General features: G+C 41.7%; 1 protein-coding gene across 2 annotated transcripts in view; it reads left to right on the top strand.

Annotated features, from left to right (window-relative positions):
• LRP6 (LDL receptor related protein 6) overlaps positions 1 to 16,450 on the top strand; it is a 197,294-nt gene extending 180,844 nt beyond the window's left edge. For both annotated transcript variants that reach the window (XM_054038646.1, XM_054038639.1), the window contains 5 exons: positions 6 to 116; positions 1,924 to 2,154; positions 3,513 to 3,646; positions 5,199 to 5,296; positions 10,321 to 16,450. In XM_054038646.1, the coding sequence (XP_053894621.1) occupies positions 6 to 116; positions 1,924 to 2,154; positions 3,513 to 3,646; positions 5,199 to 5,296; positions 10,321 to 10,612 (866 nt within the window). In that variant the 3' untranslated portion in view covers positions 10,613 to 16,450. The remainder of the gene's footprint in view (positions 1 to 5; positions 117 to 1,923; positions 2,155 to 3,512; positions 3,647 to 5,198; positions 5,297 to 10,320) is intronic.
• Positions 16,451 to 17,905: the final 1,455 nt, after the last annotated feature.

The raw sequence follows: 17,905 nt of genomic DNA, 5'->3' as shown, positions 1-17,905 counted from the left end.
TCCAGTGCTTTGTTTAACCGATCAATTCCGCTGCACCAGTGGCCAGTGCATTGGGAAAAACAAGAAATGTGATCACAACTTGGACTGCAGTGACAGCTCAGATGAGCAAGGATGCTGTAAGTGTAAAATCTGAGATCAGAGACATGGTTGCAGCAAGTGAAGATGGTTGTTTCACTCCTCAGTGAGTTAGGATTCGCTCTCAGTATTAAAACCACATGCATTAATTTTAAGGTGGGTGTTCCTGCCTCACCTGTTGCCAATAATTAATGCATGGGGATCATAGGAAGCTAATTGACATGTAGCTCTTTTTGGAGTGAAATATCTATTATTCTGATAAGTGTCTCAGATTCAAAACAGTTAAATTCTGCCCCTTATATTTTAAACATTTTAAAAATTTTTTGGAAATCTTGCTTAATAATGTTTGTATACATGGATGGAAGCATTCTTCTGTACTATAAGAATCTCTTCAAAATGGCCTGAGGCTGTCGTAACCATTCTGCTCTGCTTCAGCCATAGAATTCACAAGAGGTACTTTAAGAAACTTAAGAGTGCTCCTATCTCTGCACATAGAAATATGCTAAAAAGTTTCCTTTGTGCCTAAAGCCTATGTAATTCTCTGCTTGGTTTATAGTTGCAGATTATGGTTTATGGAATATAATATCCTTTGGGCCTGCCTGCCTTGAAAGGCTCCAGGTCCCTGGAAAAAAAACTACAGGCCAGAGTAGATTTCAGCCTTAAAGTTCACTGGCATCATTGTTACATTATTAGAAATTTTAAATCGGAAATCTCCTCACCTGTTATAACCAATTGATGTACTGCACATAACAGACACAGTTAATGAATAAAAACACACACATGTAAACCCAGAATTGACCCCTAATTCTTTAGCTCCTGAATCTACTTCAGAGATAAGTGAGATCTCCCTTTGTTGGCAGTAATAGTAGGTGCCTTATCCTCCCTATGGGCCAGACGGCAGAAGACACTATCACAAATGTGCACATAACACTGACCTGAGCCCATTTCCTGTCTTCTCTATTGTTTGTAATGAGGGAGGAGGGAAGTTAGGTCAATGTGTGCACTGGGATAAGGTTGTAGCTAGTTCTGTTCTGTTTCTAATGTGGACAGGGTCTTATTTTCTCATCTCTGTAGATTCATTAGATATGGGAGCCAAAGAGATTGGCTAAAGGGTTGGTGCAGACTTCAGGGAACAAGGATATGTGGATTGAAAAGTAGCCACTTAGATACCATGGAGATATGAGTGATATAAGACACTGAATAGAATAGTGCTATTGCTCGTCTTCCCAGATTCTCAAGGCATAGTCAGGTTGTTGTCCATTGTTCTGAGAAATATCACTGCTTACAGTTCAGTGCCTTCAGGAATGGCATCCATGTCTGACTGCTGATGGGCTTGTAATAACAATTCAGGGTGACACTGCCTTGCAGAGATGATACTTCTAGGACAGATGATCAGGTGTAGCTCTTACCATCAGTTGGAAGGGCACATGGGGCAGGTTAGGTGTCTTTGGAAATGCCACCAGACGCAGTTGATCATTGCTTCCATGGTTCTCCTATTTAGCATCAATGAATGCTGGGCCATGAATAATAAACCCCTAGACAGCAGAGGAGGTGGAGTTAATGGTATTAGAACACTGGCTTTTGCCCTAGGTTCATATGCTACTTAGGTCAAATGTGAAAAGTAGCTGTCCTTAATTGCAGATAAAAATGTCATCCTAGTGCCAAGTGGGCGTTTGTTCACGCTGCATGTTTAATTAGAAGGCTATTGTAAGTGGCTTGGAAGCTCAGTAGCATAGGCTTCCAGTTTTTCTTTTGGGGAGAGTGGCATGCATGCTAATCTTAGCACGTCTGAAATTGTTGGACCTAACAGTGAAAGTTACAGAATCTGATTTCCCTCTCCTCATTTAGACACAACAGAGGAGCCAGCACCACAAGCCAACAATACCATAGGCTCAATCATTGGAGTGATCCTCACCGTTTTTGTGGTTGGAGCAATGTACTTTATCTGCCAGAGGGTGCTGTGCCCACGCATGAAGGGGGATGGGGAAACAATGACTAATGACTATGTGGTGCATGGACCAGCCTCCGTACCACTTGGTTATGTGCCTCACCCAAGCTCTCTGTCAGGGTCTCTCCCAGGTAAGTAACAATATGTCTAAGCATTTTAAAACCACATTGGTCTCCTTATCCTGCCTCTTAATGACACTATATAGTTATAATGCAAGCTCTTGTGCATGCTCACCAGCAAAGTAGGTGTTTGTACCAGATACATAATTCTGGGAACCTGCCCCTCGGAAGACAGGATTGAACCCTCTAAATTGTATTACTTGATTGTTGTTTGATTTCTAACAGTGTCATCCACAAGCAGCAGAACTACCAGTAACTGTATATACACATACCTAGGGATCACTTCTTTTACTACTGAAATTCATCCTCTTGGGCCAGTGTAATGACACCAACAATTCTACAATTCTGTAGGCTCAGGAAATAGAGAATTAAATCAACAGGCATTTAGACGGAATATAGTCACTCATGTTGACTGGGAATTGCCCTGTCCCAGGGACAAATGCCCTGTATTGTGTGCTTGTGGAGAGTTCTGTGGGATCTTTAATGACCAGAAGTAATTATGGCCTCATTTCTGTAAACCCTCTTAAACAGCATTGTGCAAACAGCAGCCGGAAGTTGTAACCTTATCTAGGTGATGAGATACGAAACTAAGGCTAGGTCACAAAAGTGCACTTAGTCTTAATTAATGTGCATGACTCCTGTATCTGTTTCTTTACAAATAATGAGCTTTCATTAGTCAGTGCCAAGTCTTTTTAATAAAATCCATATTCTTGCTGCTTTATTCTGATCCAACTGGAACAAAAGAGGTGCCTGTAAATGCTTTTTGCAAGCCTGTTATGGCATTATATCAATGCATCAGCCCCTTTTGCCTTCCTGTGATAAGCTGCTTTTCATGAGAGGGAGCTTTGAACATAATTTTCGCTGTAGTCCGGAATGCATTCACATGCGTCTTCCCCTTCTGCCAGGCCTCCCTCCTAGTCTCCTTTCACTTTGTTGCAAAAACTCACTATGTGGAAAAGAAAGAACAAAACCTCTTTCCTCTTGCACGCATGTGACAGGCAAAATCAGTTTAATGTTTTATTCTTGAGTATAGAGAGAGTGCTGAAGTGCCTTCTCTCTTAAGCCTTTCAAAGCCATTCAAGTGAAAGGAATCCTTTTCTCTTTGCACAGGCTTTCGTGCAGCCCCATGCCAGGTTCCTGAGTTCAGTGGCTAGAACGTTAAGCCAGCATGTTTATCCCCTGAGTAACTTCGTTTTGCTTTTCCATCAAGGAAACTAGGATTGTTTAATGCAGACAACTTTTTTTTTTTTGAGTCGTGTTTATAGTGCCTGTATCCTGTAGAGATATTTTAGCCTTAACCCCCATCCCTTCTTCAGTTTTGCTTTAAAGATTTTAATATTGATATACATAGTGTCTGTCGTTTTCTTTAGGAATGTCACGTAAATCTGTGATCAGCTCCCTCAGCATTATGGCCGGAAGTAGCGGGCCTCCCTACGACAGAGCCCATGTCACAGGGGCATCCTCCAGTAGTTCTTCGAGTACCAAGGGCACTTACTTCCCTCCAGTAAGTCACACTTCCAGGCGTGGGTATCTTTCAGTCCAGTAGCAGCGTGCATGTCTGGGGTTAGCTGTTTGACAAGGGTTTTGTTTTAGATTTCTAGTCTAACAAATCTGTTTGGTTGAATATGGAGTGGGTGAATTGGAAGGACGTGTGTGTGTGTACAGCATGCCCTCTTCCAAAGCTGCAGAGGAATGTCTTGCTAAACTAAAAAAGTTAATGGATTTCGTGCTGTGAAAGGTGTTGGACTGATTGTCCTAGAGACTGTAAAAGCCCCAAACTATAGAACAGGTACAGCATTGGCAGAGAAAACTTCTCCCCTTTGACCCCACTGAGGCACCTCCAACTTGGCATGGAGGGATCATCACTAAAGGGGAGTCTACTATCCACAGTCCTTGCAGGAGAACCAATTGCCATGGTGGCTTTCATGCTATTAAACACGTTGTTGTTATTTATATTAACATAGCGCCTAGGAGCTGCAGTCATGGTCCAGGACCCCATTGTGTTAGTGGCTGTACAAACACAGAACAAAAAGACAGTTCATGCCCAAAAGAGTTTACAGTCTAGATTCTAAGGCCTGGTCCACACTAACCCCCCACTTCGGACTAAGGTACGCAAATTCAGCTACGTTAATAACGTAGCTGAATTCGAAGTACCTTAGTCCGAACTTACCGCGGGTCCAGACGCGGCAGGCAGGCTCCCCCGTCGATGCCGCGTACTCCTCTCGCCGAGCTGGAGTACCGGCGTCGAGGGCGAGCACTTCCGGGATCAATCCGGGATCGATTTATCGCATCTAGACAAGACGTGATAAATCGATCCCAGAAGATCGATCGCTTACATCCGGACCAGGAAGTAAGTATAGACGTACCCTAAGTAATCTTGCCTCCAGTAGCAACTAATACTACCAACTACTTTATCTATAACCCACAAAACAAGGTGATAATAAATTGAATTATCGTCAATGTGGGCTGAATTTCAACTGCTGACCATGATGTCAGAGGCCTCATAACGTACTCCCCCTAGGATATTTATTTCACTACCGTTGAAATATCCTCTTTCCTCTAAGAGCAGAATCTGTTCAGTCATAAAAAGAACAAGGGGCAGCAAAATAACAATCCTGGAATCAGCACAGTATCTGGTGACTATGACCTGGTTGTGGAAGTCATCAGCCAGTTTGCCTGGGATAGCAGTGTACCTGATGACAATCTAGTATTGAATTGCCTGGTTTGGGTTTACTTTTCAGCATTAAGTGCTTCAAAATAGCAACAGTAGTCCCCTCCTTAGGAGGAAAGCTTAGTGATAGCTTAGATGGACATGGATACAAGCGAGGTTCACAGGATGTTGAGATTATAGAGAGGAATTTACACTGGGGAAGGGGCCATGGCTTTGTCTCGGTGCAGCACTGAGCTTTGCCTTAACAAGGAAGAAAGATGTAAACGGCGAACTAGTGTTTTCTTTAATATTGGGTAGGAATATCGTCATGGCTGCATTTAATTTTTTCTTCCCCTTTAATTTTATTGTGGCTGTTTTAAAAAGATGCTTTTTTTTTTTTTTTTAGATTTTGAATCCTCCACCATCACCAGCTACTGAACGCTCACATTACACCATGGAATTCGGTTATTCTTCAAACAGTCCTTCCACTCATAGATCTTACAGGTAATTTATTAGTACAATAGCCTCAATCTGGATCAAAGCCTCATTGTACTAATTGCTGTACAAACATAGAATAAAAGACCATCCTCGCCCTAGAGTTTACAATCTAAGGCCCTGATCCTGCAAACAGTTATACAGATGCTTAATTTTAATCACATGCATAGTTCCACTCTCTATGTCTCGCACATGCCATCTGCAGAGCAACATGCTATAGATGCAGTTGTAGGTCCTTAAGCCATTTCAACCCCCTTCTGCCCCCATGATGTTATGGATATCATCCAGTTTACCTTTGAATCCATATTTGGGGGGCTGCGCTATGATGCGGTGGATGCTTTGGATGTTCTCAGCACAGTCGCATGACGGGGAGTCTTTGTTAATCCAGTAGCCACGTCTTCCGTGGGTTGTTTGGATGCAGTTCAGTGTGGTCCAAAGTTTGCAAGGTGGGTCAAACTGAGAGGGCGGCTTGTTGGGTCAGTATGACTGTGTTTGTTTGGAATGGTAGATGAGGTCCAGACACTTTGCCATTCCCTGGCTGGATCCAGAGACAAGAGATGGTCACGGGTGGTCCACAGTGGTTTTCGCGATTTAAGGTGGTGTTAGAATATGTTATCCATAACCTGCTGAATGGGAAGTTCTGGGTAGGCTTTGGTGCATGTAAGTTCACGTGCCGTGGCTGTATCTCGATGGACAGCTGGAAGTTCCATGTTTGCTAATACAGAAAGTCACAGTAGAGGCTTTAAGAAATGACCGTGGCTTCTCTCCACACTCGGGGGATTTCACCGGTCTCCAGGATGTTGGTGAAAAGCTGCATCATCCATTTCCATGCCAATGGATCCACGTTATATAACACAGGATAGATACCATCTTTTCCTGCTGCTTTTCCCAGTTTTGTGGCTTCACTGGCTGTATCGATCTCCTTACTTCTGAATGGCCCAGACCATTGGGACAATGGCACACCTGTGGACATCACCTGCTGAAGCTGATGCTGGACTTGTCTGCACTACGGTCTGTTTGCTGGCTGTTTTGAAGTCCACAAACAGTTAGCAGCGATGGCATTGGCTTTCACCTGTGGCCTAATAGCAGGTGTGGGATTTGCAGCCCACAAGCGTTCCAGGCATGTCTGCTCCAGCATGTGAAGTTTAGACCTTCTACACATTCAAGCCACCATTTCTGCCTTGCTGCAGCCCGTGATGCCAGGAGGGCTTCTCCAGTTTTTGGGTCTTTACACTCATTGTATTTGTGGAGGAGCTGGGAGTATACCTGAATCCCCGGAGAATGTTGTTCTTCGTGGCAGAGATTAGGAGTGCAGTAAAATGGTCAGAAAGGGGGAATGCGGGAGATGGTGTTTTCCACAATCATAGTGAAAGTGGCCCAGTCTGCTTTTTTTTGTTTTGTTTGGGTTTTTTTTTGTTTTTTTAAGTTCCAGCCTGGCGCTGGTTTTGAGTAGAGAACTGGGATTTGAATTCCATTATGCGTCTGTCCTGAGTGTTCAGGAAGTCATTGAGGACGATCCATGGCATGGGTGTTGGTGTGCCCTGTATCTATCATCTTTAGAGATGAACGTCGGGTCAGGGCAATATCCTCTGCCCCATCTTGCAGACTGGAAAGGGACCTGCTGTTTCGCATCAAAAAGGAGGCGTATATCATTTGCTGAAATCCAGTTTGTCAGTTCTTCGCCTGGAAGATTGTTTGCAGCATAGCCTCATTGTGTGTAATGACTGTTAAAGTTGCCCACAAATAAGCAGGGTCCTGCACATTCTGCAGAGTTGGTTGAGGCATGGTGTACCAGGTTGTTTATATACATTAATGATGGTTAGCTTGCCGATGCGCATGGAGATGGTAGTTGTTCCTTTGTGCACTGTAGGAGGTAGAACCACATATTTGTTGATCTCCTGCTTGATATAAATTGCCAGGCCCCGTTTTGGGTGGTAATTGTTGGCTATGAGTTTATAGCCTTAGATTTTGTAGCAAGGGGTCTTTTCTTCATTTGCGACATGGGTGAGAACATGGATGTTGGTCTTCACCATTTTCTCCAGGAAGTCATACTTGGACTGTGAGATGCGTTCAGCATTCAGTTGGCAGATCTTTACCCCAGGTCCAATCTGCCTGGTATGTTGGCCCTGAAAAGATAGTCCCATTGAAGCATGTGCATAAGTGTCTGAAGGATTGGGGCCAAAAATTTAAGACAGAATGCAACAAATATGTTAGCAGCATTCCTCTCAAATGTGTATCATTGAGGGTCATCACTCAGTTTTTGTCCAGAACTTATTTAAGTTTTGCATAAGCTTGGTGTCTCATTACTTTTATTACTGAAAATAATTTACACCAGAAAGATAGTGAGAGAACCATTCACTCTAGAAGAATGTCTTATGCTATTTTAAATTTCCTGCACGAATAATTTGTTTGGCACACAATATATCATTTGGGCCTTGCCATTTTGAGAGAGATGACAAGCAGATCCTAGGAAAGGAAAAAGAAAGAAGAGAGTCTAAAGTTGCATAGATAACGTTGCTACATAGCCTAGCTAGTGCTTAACATAATTATTTCTGATTCCACAATGAGGAGTTTCTGATTTTCTTTATATGTATCTATATTTACATTTTTAAATCCTTTTTTAACCCTTTTCCTATTTGTTTTCTTTTGGGGGGAGGGCTGGGGTGGGGTTCATTGTTAAACTTTTACATATTTCCTTTTTTAAAGGCCTACCCTGTTTCCCCGAAAATAAGACATCCTCCGAAAATAAGGCCTACTTACAGTTTTGCCTCTCGTTGTAATATAAGGCATCCCCCCGATACTAAGACCTCCCCGATAATAAGGCATCCACCGATAATAAGGCATTTTTCATTTCTGAAAAATAAGACATCCCCTGAAAATAAGACCTAGCGCATCTTTGGGAGCAAAAATTAATATAAGACACTGTCTTATTTTCGGGGAAACAGGGTATTTCACTGTTGTTTATAGACTTGTAAGCTTTTGCCCATTGTTTTTATTTAATGTAATGTTAATGCACACTGTCCCTTCCCTCGAAGATGAATGTTTAGTCTCTTTGCTGTAATGATTTTGTTTTAATTTATTTGGGTTTTTACCACAAATGAAAGAAAAGGAGCACCTTTCCAAGGCTATAGGGCGTGCCCTCCACCCCAGACACAGAAGCAGCACTGGTCGACTACCAGAGGGAGTTGTTTTTGATAGAGATATACAAGTTCTTCCTAATGGGCTTGTGGATAATGAAGTTATTGGGGCTCAAAAATCATCTATTCTCCTTTAACAGAAGATATGGCCAGGGTTCTATGGAAAGTCAGACTAGATGTTCATAGTGGTCCCTTCAGGCATTATGAAAAGTCTATAAAAGGGACTGGCAACTTAAAAAGCAAACCAACATCAAAGCTTGGCACCGGCTTGGATAACTCTGATCATTGTTAACTGATGTGACATTTGAATCTCATTAATGATACTGAGCGTGTGGCGCTGGGTTTGATATTTCTCGAACTCTCTCTCCCAGTCAAAAATATATCCTATTGCTGCTTCTGGTCATCTTGTCTTTCCTCACATTCTGACATTGACCTAGAGCAGTGGTTCTCAACCAGGGGTATGTGTGCCACTGGGGGTGCACAGAGATCTTCCAGCGGATACATCAACTCATCTAGATATTTGCCTCGTTTTATAATAGGCTACATAAAATGCACCAACGAAGTCAGTACAAACTAAAATTTCAGACAGAGAAAATGAGAAATGAAGCAATTTTTCAGTAATATGCTGTCATACTTTTGTATTTTTTTGGTCTGTTTTTAAGTGAGGTGAAACTTGGGAGTATGCAAGACCAATCAGACTCCTGAAAGGGATACAATCGTCTGGAAAGGTTGAGAACCACTGACCTAGAGGAATTGGCATTCTGATTTTGGAGCAGAGGCACTGGCAATTGTGGCTGCTACAGCCTCAGTGTCTTGGGCAATAGAAGTCGCTCTCCTCTATATGTGCAACTTGATTTTTTTCTTGCACCCACTACAGAACTGCTTTTTGATAGCTGCAGTTCCTATGTGCTGCTATGTTAGCTGCTCAGGGAGATGTTTCTCCTGGCTGCAGTAAAACAGTCACATGAGCTAGCTTTTCTGTCTGTGGACTCTGATCCAGTGCCGAATTAATCAGCAGAGGAAATAGAACATCTACTCCACACACTCTGTTTTCCCCCAACCTCTAAACCCCCCCAAATCCCACCCCTTTTGTACCAGTTTGACCAGGGTTGAGGTTTTGTGATGTCTAGCCCAAGGTGATGGCTAATTAGTAGAGCTGGGCAACATATTTTGATTGAAAATTTTTAATGAGAAATGCAGACTCAAGTCAACTGAAACATTTAACGAATTGATGCCGATTTTGGCAAATGGTTTCAGTTGAAGAAAAAAAAATTAAGACATGTCAAAACTGTTTATTTTGACATTCCTGAAAAGAAACGTTTCAATTTTTTTGCCTAGATTCACTAGGGGACTTAGACACCATTCACAAAAACAAGGAGGAGAGGGAGGGGAGACATGGGTTCCAGACCCTGCTGCAGAGCAGGGATTGGAACCTGGCTCTTCCACATTCCAGGTGACTGCCCTAACCACTAGGCTACTGGGTATAAGCTGGGGCGCCACCAGCTGTACCTTCATCACCAGCCCCTCCTCGTTGGGTTTGTGAATTGCACATTAAGTCCCCTTGTTAATGTAGCTTTACAAGAAAAGTAAAGATGTCCAAAAGTGAAACAAAGCATTTCTTTTGACATGAAATAAATTAATTTCCAACTTTTCCATTTGTGAAAATTCTGAAAATGTTTGGGGTGGTTGTCCCCGGACAGGTGGAGTTGGAATTTGGGGGGGGGAGGTAGGGGCTGGCCTTGTTTTGGAGCTGCCGGCACTCTGAAAAATCACAGCTCTGCTAATGAGTATTCCCTTCATGAGGCAATACATCTGGCCTGTGTCCTGTTATCTGAGTCTTTGGCTTATAGTTTCTATTTAAGCGCTGACATCTTTCCTATGAATTTCCTTACATAGCTACAGGCCATACAGCTACCGGCATTTTGCACCTCCCACCACGCCCTGCAGCACAGACGTTTGTGACAGCGACTACGCCCCCAGCCGGCGGGTCACGACAGCAGTGACTAAGGGCTACACCAGTGACTTGAACTATGATTCCGAGCCTGTGCCCCCTCCACCGACGCCAAGGAGCCAGTACCTCTCGGCGGAGGAGAACTATGAAAGTTGTCCGCCCTCCCCATACACAGAACGGAGCTATTCCCATCACCTCTACCCGCCGCCTCCATCCCCCTGCACGGACTCCTCATGAGGGCCCCTCCACCCCCTTCCTTAACTGCCTCCACTACGAAAGTGTAAATACAAATTGTCCATACCAGGGAAGGGGGGAGGGAGCTATTGGAGAGGGAGGAGGCAGGACAGTGTACAGTTAAAAGTTATGAAATGGGGTGGGGAATACTGGAGATATTTGTACAGAAGAAAAAAGGATATTTATATATTTTCTTAAACAGCATCTGCTGCTTGTGCCATAAGAAGAAATTTTTGTATAAAAGAATAGAAATTTGTACAAAATTTTTATTTTTGCAAATGGAACAAAAAAACATGCCTTAATCCAGTGAAGTGACCGAGCACATGAGAAAATGGAAGGACCAGGACGCGTCACTGTCCAGTGAGGCAAAGTGTGGGGTTCGTCAATACCAAAAAAGTTTTAAAAATAATAAAAAAAGAAGTCCGTCTCAGAGCAGCATACCATAGATACTTGGAAGTAGCCAAATAACCTCTACATTAACTATGGAGGGCCAGCAATGAAAGTTAAACTTGAAGAAACAGTCAGGACAGATATTAACCATACACAAAGGGCTTTATGTTTTCTACAGGAATACAGCAATCGTAGCAACGAATAGATATGTTATAGTATTTTATTATATATGTATGTGTACAAATATAATAAAATATTAGAATATATTGTCACACACTTTTTAAAAATTAAAATGCATCTGCATTTTTTTTGCCTACATTTGCATCACTCCCCCCGTTTTAAAACTTTCTCCATTGCTGGCAGTTCAATAATTTTGTTGGGTATACTTTTAAAAATGTCTTTAATTGTTTTGGCATTTTCCACCCCAGCATCCTCTGCTTTCCCCCCCAGAGCCATTTTGTTCAATCAGATTTCCTTGTTTAAAGTACTTCTAGAATTGGGCTAATGAAAATTCATCCTCTACGTTTTTTATTAGCCTTGTCTTGCAGTGCATGTTATGTGTTGGGTTTCTTTATTCAGCGTATGCCGTAGGATTCCATTTTGTACCAAGTCAGCCCAATTCTCATGTAATTGACAATGGTAATATGCATAGACCTGAATCATTTTAGTCTCTTAAAAACTGTTTTGATTTAGTTGCCCACAAAATGTCAAATATTTTTATACCACATATAATATAGACAACATATTTATAAACTATAAATTTAACCATAAATTGCTAGTTTTACTGTAAATGAATCCTGTATCCTTGCAATACTTTCAGTGTATAGTTAATATCACAGTATACAAATCATTTATATATATATTTATATTATTTCCTAGTAAGAAAGCATTTAAACATTGTCGCCAGGGGGATGGGACACAATCTATAAGACATGGAATTTTGATCATTAGAAATGTTTCCCCTGCTGTATTAACTGTTCATGCTGTGTTCGTGTTAGGTAAGCCGGTCTTCTCAGTATGATTTCTACATACCTCCTCTTTTGCGTGGCATGCATTTAATACTTTAGTATTAACCACTGTGAATGTCAAATTTTAAGATATTCTTAACCAAATCATTTTATATTAGCATCCTGTATTTTTGTATCTCCTTAGCTCCTTTGGCAATTAGAAAGGGATAGTATGAGTTCATTTTAAAAACAGTTTGCATGAACTAAAGGGCAACATATGATCTTCTTAACTCTTTCTGACTCCTGTGCAGTGTTTGCGTTCAACAGCCTGAACTAGCGGAGCTCACAGTGGATCTGATCTTGGGATGTGTTACCAATCTGCTATTCCCATTAACTTTTAATGGGAGTTTCAGGAGCCCCTCCAAAGATCAGACCCTAAATCTTACCTCTCCTCACAAAGGATACTGAGGGACTCCTACATTGAGGTACTGGGGCTCAACATTGGTGTAATAACTCTTCATAAGGGACAGATGGGTTTACTGCTCTGTTACAGTCAGTTTCTATTAAGGGATGCAGGCTAAAAACATTCTAGTTTTAAATCCCATACTTTTCATGAAGTTTTGAGTGATTCTTGCCCATGCTGCATTTCAGCTTGACTGTTGGAGCCTCTCTCGGTTTCATCTCTAAGGGGAAACCATGAAGTTTGGAGTTCTTGCTGTACCTTTCTAATAATTGAAGATACCCAAGGAAGCTTTCGAGCAAAGTATTTAAAAAAAAATCAGAATGATCCTCAGACGATTGGAATTGACTATTGGGTCAGGTGCACTAACTTTTGCATAAATATTAACCCAGCTGATAACTTGAGCTTTGTTCTAGGTACCTAGGAATTTTGGTAGCTATTCCTTTGACTCTTCCTGTAGGTGAAGAAACTTGCTTGTGGTCTCCAGTAGGATGGATGTTGGAAGGTATTGTGAGCTATAAAAGGAAATCCAATCCATTTATGTGAAGAGAGGGTGAGCAGAGGCTGGGGTGCTGATCAGAATTGAGACTTCTACATTGTTTACATTTTTAAATGTGCAGCATTTCGTGTGGGGTTCACATGTGGAAACTTGCACTAATGAACTCAGAAGAATATTGCATTGTTATATCTCAGTCCAAGTGCTTGTACTGCGATGTCAATAGTCTCTACTTGCAGAATGCTTCAGTGTGCCAATTTGTTTGTTTGAAAAACTCTGAGGTGGTTCAACTTAAGCTGTGGTATCCTCTTACGGGGAGAGTCAGACTGTCTCTTTGGGATTGACTTTTTACAAGGACTTTCTACAGATAATATATGCTTGTTAAACTTGACTACTGGAGGGATTTGTTTTAGAAGAATTAGCTCTCTGTCTTTGGACAGTAGTGCCCAGTTTTTGTACTCTCACCCAGCTACAACTCCATTGAAGTCAATAGCGGGATGGGGTGGAGGGGAGAACATAAGTCAATGCAGAATTTGACCAAATATATTTGAACTGTGTATCTCACTGTGCTCAGCCTGTACTTAAATAAGCTGCTGCTGCTTTTATTTTAATGATGGGAGGAAAACTGTCAGATGATGAAGACCAGTTGGGGATTTGGTGGGAAAGTTGAGACCTACATTTACAATCATTTACATGAATCTAAAGTGGAAATCTTAAATTGATTTAAGATTAAGGAAGTTCCCATTAAGTAGATGTCGATCTGCTTAACATCACCACAACTAGCATCCTTATTGGAACATTCCTGGTGGATAGGCCAAGGACTGATTTGACAGAGAGACTGAACAATCTCTCTCTTCCTTTTCCATCAAACCAGACCTGGCTTGTGCTGTCTCTATCCCACATACGGGACTATGCGCTTTGATACTTTGAAATTGACTGAGAAATGAAGTTTTAAGTCCACTGCACATTGACTTCAAGTCAGCAAGGCACTTCAATGCTGAACATTAAGCATGCACGTAAGTAGTCCCGTTGACATGCATGCTTAAAATTAGGCACTCTCCCTTCCTGATCAGAGCCATATACAGCGGGGCATTTTTCTCAAGTGCACCGTGTGTAATTTATCCTGCCTATGCATCAGGATGTCTGTAGCTGAATATCTGCACATGGAAATAAATTAATCTTGTTGAATTGGAGGGAGCAGGGAAAGGTATAGCTTTTTAAAAACCACATAGCCCATTTGAGTAAACATGACTATAAGTTTCCCTAGGTGTACATTCTGGTTCACTACACTTTATATCGGTAGCTTTGCATGTTTGAATTGCATAGTGATTCAAACAGAAAGGTGGTTCTCCATATGTATATCTGTCATATCCTATTGCATGTTAAAAGGAACATGCATGTTTTTTTTTCATATTTTTAAAAGCCAGTAGATTTATATGCAAAGAACTACTTTGATGGAACATTTTAATTCTATTTCCTAATGATAGCATTTTAAAATCTTAAAATTCTAGTTTCCATAAATCCAAAATTCAGCCAGCCTGCTTACTTACATACGTATTAAAGCATTAAATGAAACTTGGTAATATAGAATTTGCAGTTGAACCAATTTATACCAAAGGATTAGATTTGCTCTGGGAACTGTAATTTACAATTTCCTGTGTTCTAGATCCCAAATATAACTCTGTGTTTGTATGTACACACAGAGCTTTGCTAATGTGAAGATGCCTGATCTATAGAGGCAATAATTTTCTCCTCCTCCACTCCCACCAATAATAATAATTAATAATCCAGAAGGCTCACCCTGCCTCTCTGCAAAGAGGTAATGGCAGCTTGTAGTGTCTCATATTACCTAGACTTGATTGCATCTACAAAACATACTACAGAACATATACTACTATAGATACCAGAAACTAAAGGAAAAATTCCATTACGTGATATATTATCATTAGTTTGATAATTAATGCAAATTAGTAAGAATTTTCCATGTATTTTACAGTTACATGGAAATCAGTCTGTCAGACCTCGCTTACTGATAAATGAAAGTGTATTTTTAAGCTGCTTGGTGCCAGCAGATATTACACTCCATTGCTGGCGCATGAAGGGAAATGGAGAATATCTCATTTCCTGCATTGTTGGGCTTTGGTGATGATCTGGTCTCCAAGTTGTACATTACCCCTACCTTTATGATGAATGCTTTCTATCAATGCTCCATTACATGAATTACACACCCACACTGAGTTCTGCCTTATGGCCTTTTTTCCCCTTTCTTTGAATGTGTCCAATCTATCTAAATTTTATTGAAAGGCAACTATTGTGAGTATTTCCAGTCTTATCAGCTTAATAGACATTACCTGAATGAATTTTAAGTTTTCCCATTCTAAAGGGAAATGCTAAAACTGAAATTCCCGGGTCAATTTGTGCCGTTCAAAAATTTCATTCTAGAAAGTAATCAGTTACTTTCCGTGTCACATTTGTCGCTAGTGTGAAGGTCACATGGTGTAGTTACGGGCAGATTCTCCGTTTTCTGCACACACCATGCAAAAATAGCTGATTACTTCTTGCTTCTACCAGAAAGAATCAGTAAATATGTTACTGATTATTGAATGCAAAAGTAATTTTTAAATTATTGTCCAAAGCAGCTTTTCTATCCCTGGAATTTTCTTGCTTTTGGGGGGATTTCACTTGAAATGTAAGCCTCAATTTATTTGCCATACGGAGTATGCATAAAGAAAATTAATTAGGAATAGTTCTTGTAGCTCTTAAGTACAGGGCAGGCATGCAATATTGCAACTTTTTTTAAGCAGTAATGGTTCAAATGCTATTAGAAATTGTAGAATGTTGGGCAAATTTCTGTAGTAATTTTTTTAAATAAGGGAAGAAGACCTCGATGGATTCTGAATGATGCTAAAGCAAAATTAACTGGAGCTGGGTGGGAAATCCAGCTCCAAAGTTACACGGGGCACAACTGGCAAACTAGATTCCATCCAGAAGTTATCTTAGTAAAGTACCCTGGTGTGATGGGATTGTTGAAGAGCTGTCCTACATCCTTCCCCATCTTTTAAATGAAGAAAAGCTGGGAAAGACTCACTAAGTCAGCTGGAGCCTTAAGCCAAACAAGAAGGGTCAAGAAGGGAAAACAGACGAGTCTTTTGTAAAGAGGATACCACCAGGCTTAAGCTGAACTAGCCTCGTTTGCAAGTGAAGGATCTGGTGCTGCTTTCAGATTTTTATCATTTTATTTTTATTTGTTTTTATCCTTTTTTGTAAGCTTTAATCACTGTTTGTCATTGTCTTAAAGCCAGCTGGTGTCTCTTGTTCATCAACTTTGGTACGATGGTGCTTTGCAAGGATGTATTTATATTATAATGGCCAACATTTGGTCAGCCCTATCCACTCATTCACTAACTTTTTTTTTGTAAAATAAAGTGCTTTACTTTTAAGCTGTATATAAACCTTGTACAAAAATCCCTTTTCAATTATTACTATAAACTGAGTTGTAACAAATGAAATGTTGATTTTTATAATAAAACTGAGTGGAAAAAAATAGAGTAACTTCAGTGTTGTTGCGTTGTGTGGGAGAAGGCGAAGGAATGTAACAGCTGAGGTAGGTTTGGCCTCCAGTAAATATCAGAATGTTATTTAACTCTCTAATTATACAGGCCCAGACTCTGTAAATGCTAATGCATATGTCTAATTTAAAACCCATTAAGAATTGCCTTGACATCAAGTCATCCTCTTGACTTCCATTGCAGTCAGTCTCCATCTCTCTCAGGTACCTACCTGTTCTCCCCATCTCACCATAATATCGGATCACCTCACAGTGTTTAATGTATATAGCTTCACAGCACCCCTGTGAGGTAGGACAGTGTTGTTATCCCAGATGGGGAGCCGAGACACAGAGAGCCTATGTGACTTGCCCAAGTTCACACAGGAAGTGTGTGGTCAAGCAGTGAATTGACCCAGAGCTCCCAAGTCCTAGGCTAGCAGCCGAACCACTGGACCATCCTTCCTCTCTCTTCCCGGGGACTACTTGTGCTTAGAGTTCATAGATTTTAAGGCATGAAGAGGTGGTTATGATCATGTATTCAGGACTCCTGCCTAACACAGGCCATAGAATTTCACCCAGTGATTCCTGGATCAAGCCTATAACTTCTGGCTGAGCTAGTGCATATCTTTTCTGGAAGATATCGAGCGCTGGCTCGGGCAGCTTGGCTCTTAAACAGAGCCGTAGTCTGAGTCTGGGGAGGAGCAGAGCAGCTGGAGCCGGGGAGGAGAAGTGCCCGGCCGGGGGCGCAGGGGCTGCCCGAAGCCCGAGTGCTACCGGCTTCATGGTTTGCCAGGCAGCCTTCAGACCCTGCGCCCCCGGCTGGGCGCTTCCCCTCCCGGGCTCCAGCTGCGCTGGGGGAAGCGCCGGCCGGGGGCACAGGGTCTGGAGGCTGCCCGGTAAACCGTAAAGCCGGTAGCACTCGGGCAGCCCTTTTCACGTGGCTGGGAGGGAAGAGGGGGAGTTAGGGTGGGGACTTTGGGGAAGGGGCGGGGCTAGGGCCTGTGGAGTGTCCTCTTTTTTTATTTTTTAAATATGGTAACGCTAGTAGTGACTAGTAAATCACTACTATAGCCTGAGAAGAGACTGTGCCCTCTTTTCCCTCTGAAGAGTGACAGCCCCCTTGTGCTGAGTCAGTGCTACTGCAGGGTGATGGAAGACTTTATAATGTTCACATACTGTTGGGGTTAGTGAAGCCCTCATCTATGCTAGTGTACACAATAGTTGTGCTGTGCTTTGATGCACAAATGTAGCTGCCTTCCCAAAAGTAATTTCTTACAGAGAAACAAGACATTGAGGCCTGGCAGGCTGCAGATCCCAGAATAACTGGTCTGCGTTTCCTCTGGGCCATTTCTGAGTTGTCTTTTTTTTTTTTTTTTTAAGCCATCCTCTGCCCCTTCTTGAGGCAAATAATAAGCAGGCAAGACAATGGCAGGCCAACAGACTAGTTGAAGTTGTG

Source organism: Malaclemys terrapin, chromosome 1 (assembly GCF_027887155.1).
Source record: "Malaclemys terrapin pileata isolate rMalTer1 chromosome 1, rMalTer1.hap1, whole genome shotgun sequence".
NCBI classification, from domain to species: Eukaryota; Metazoa; Chordata; order Testudines; family Emydidae; genus Malaclemys; species Malaclemys terrapin.
Note: the sequence above shows the minus strand (reverse complement) of the source record. Positions and strands in the feature narration are given on the sequence as shown.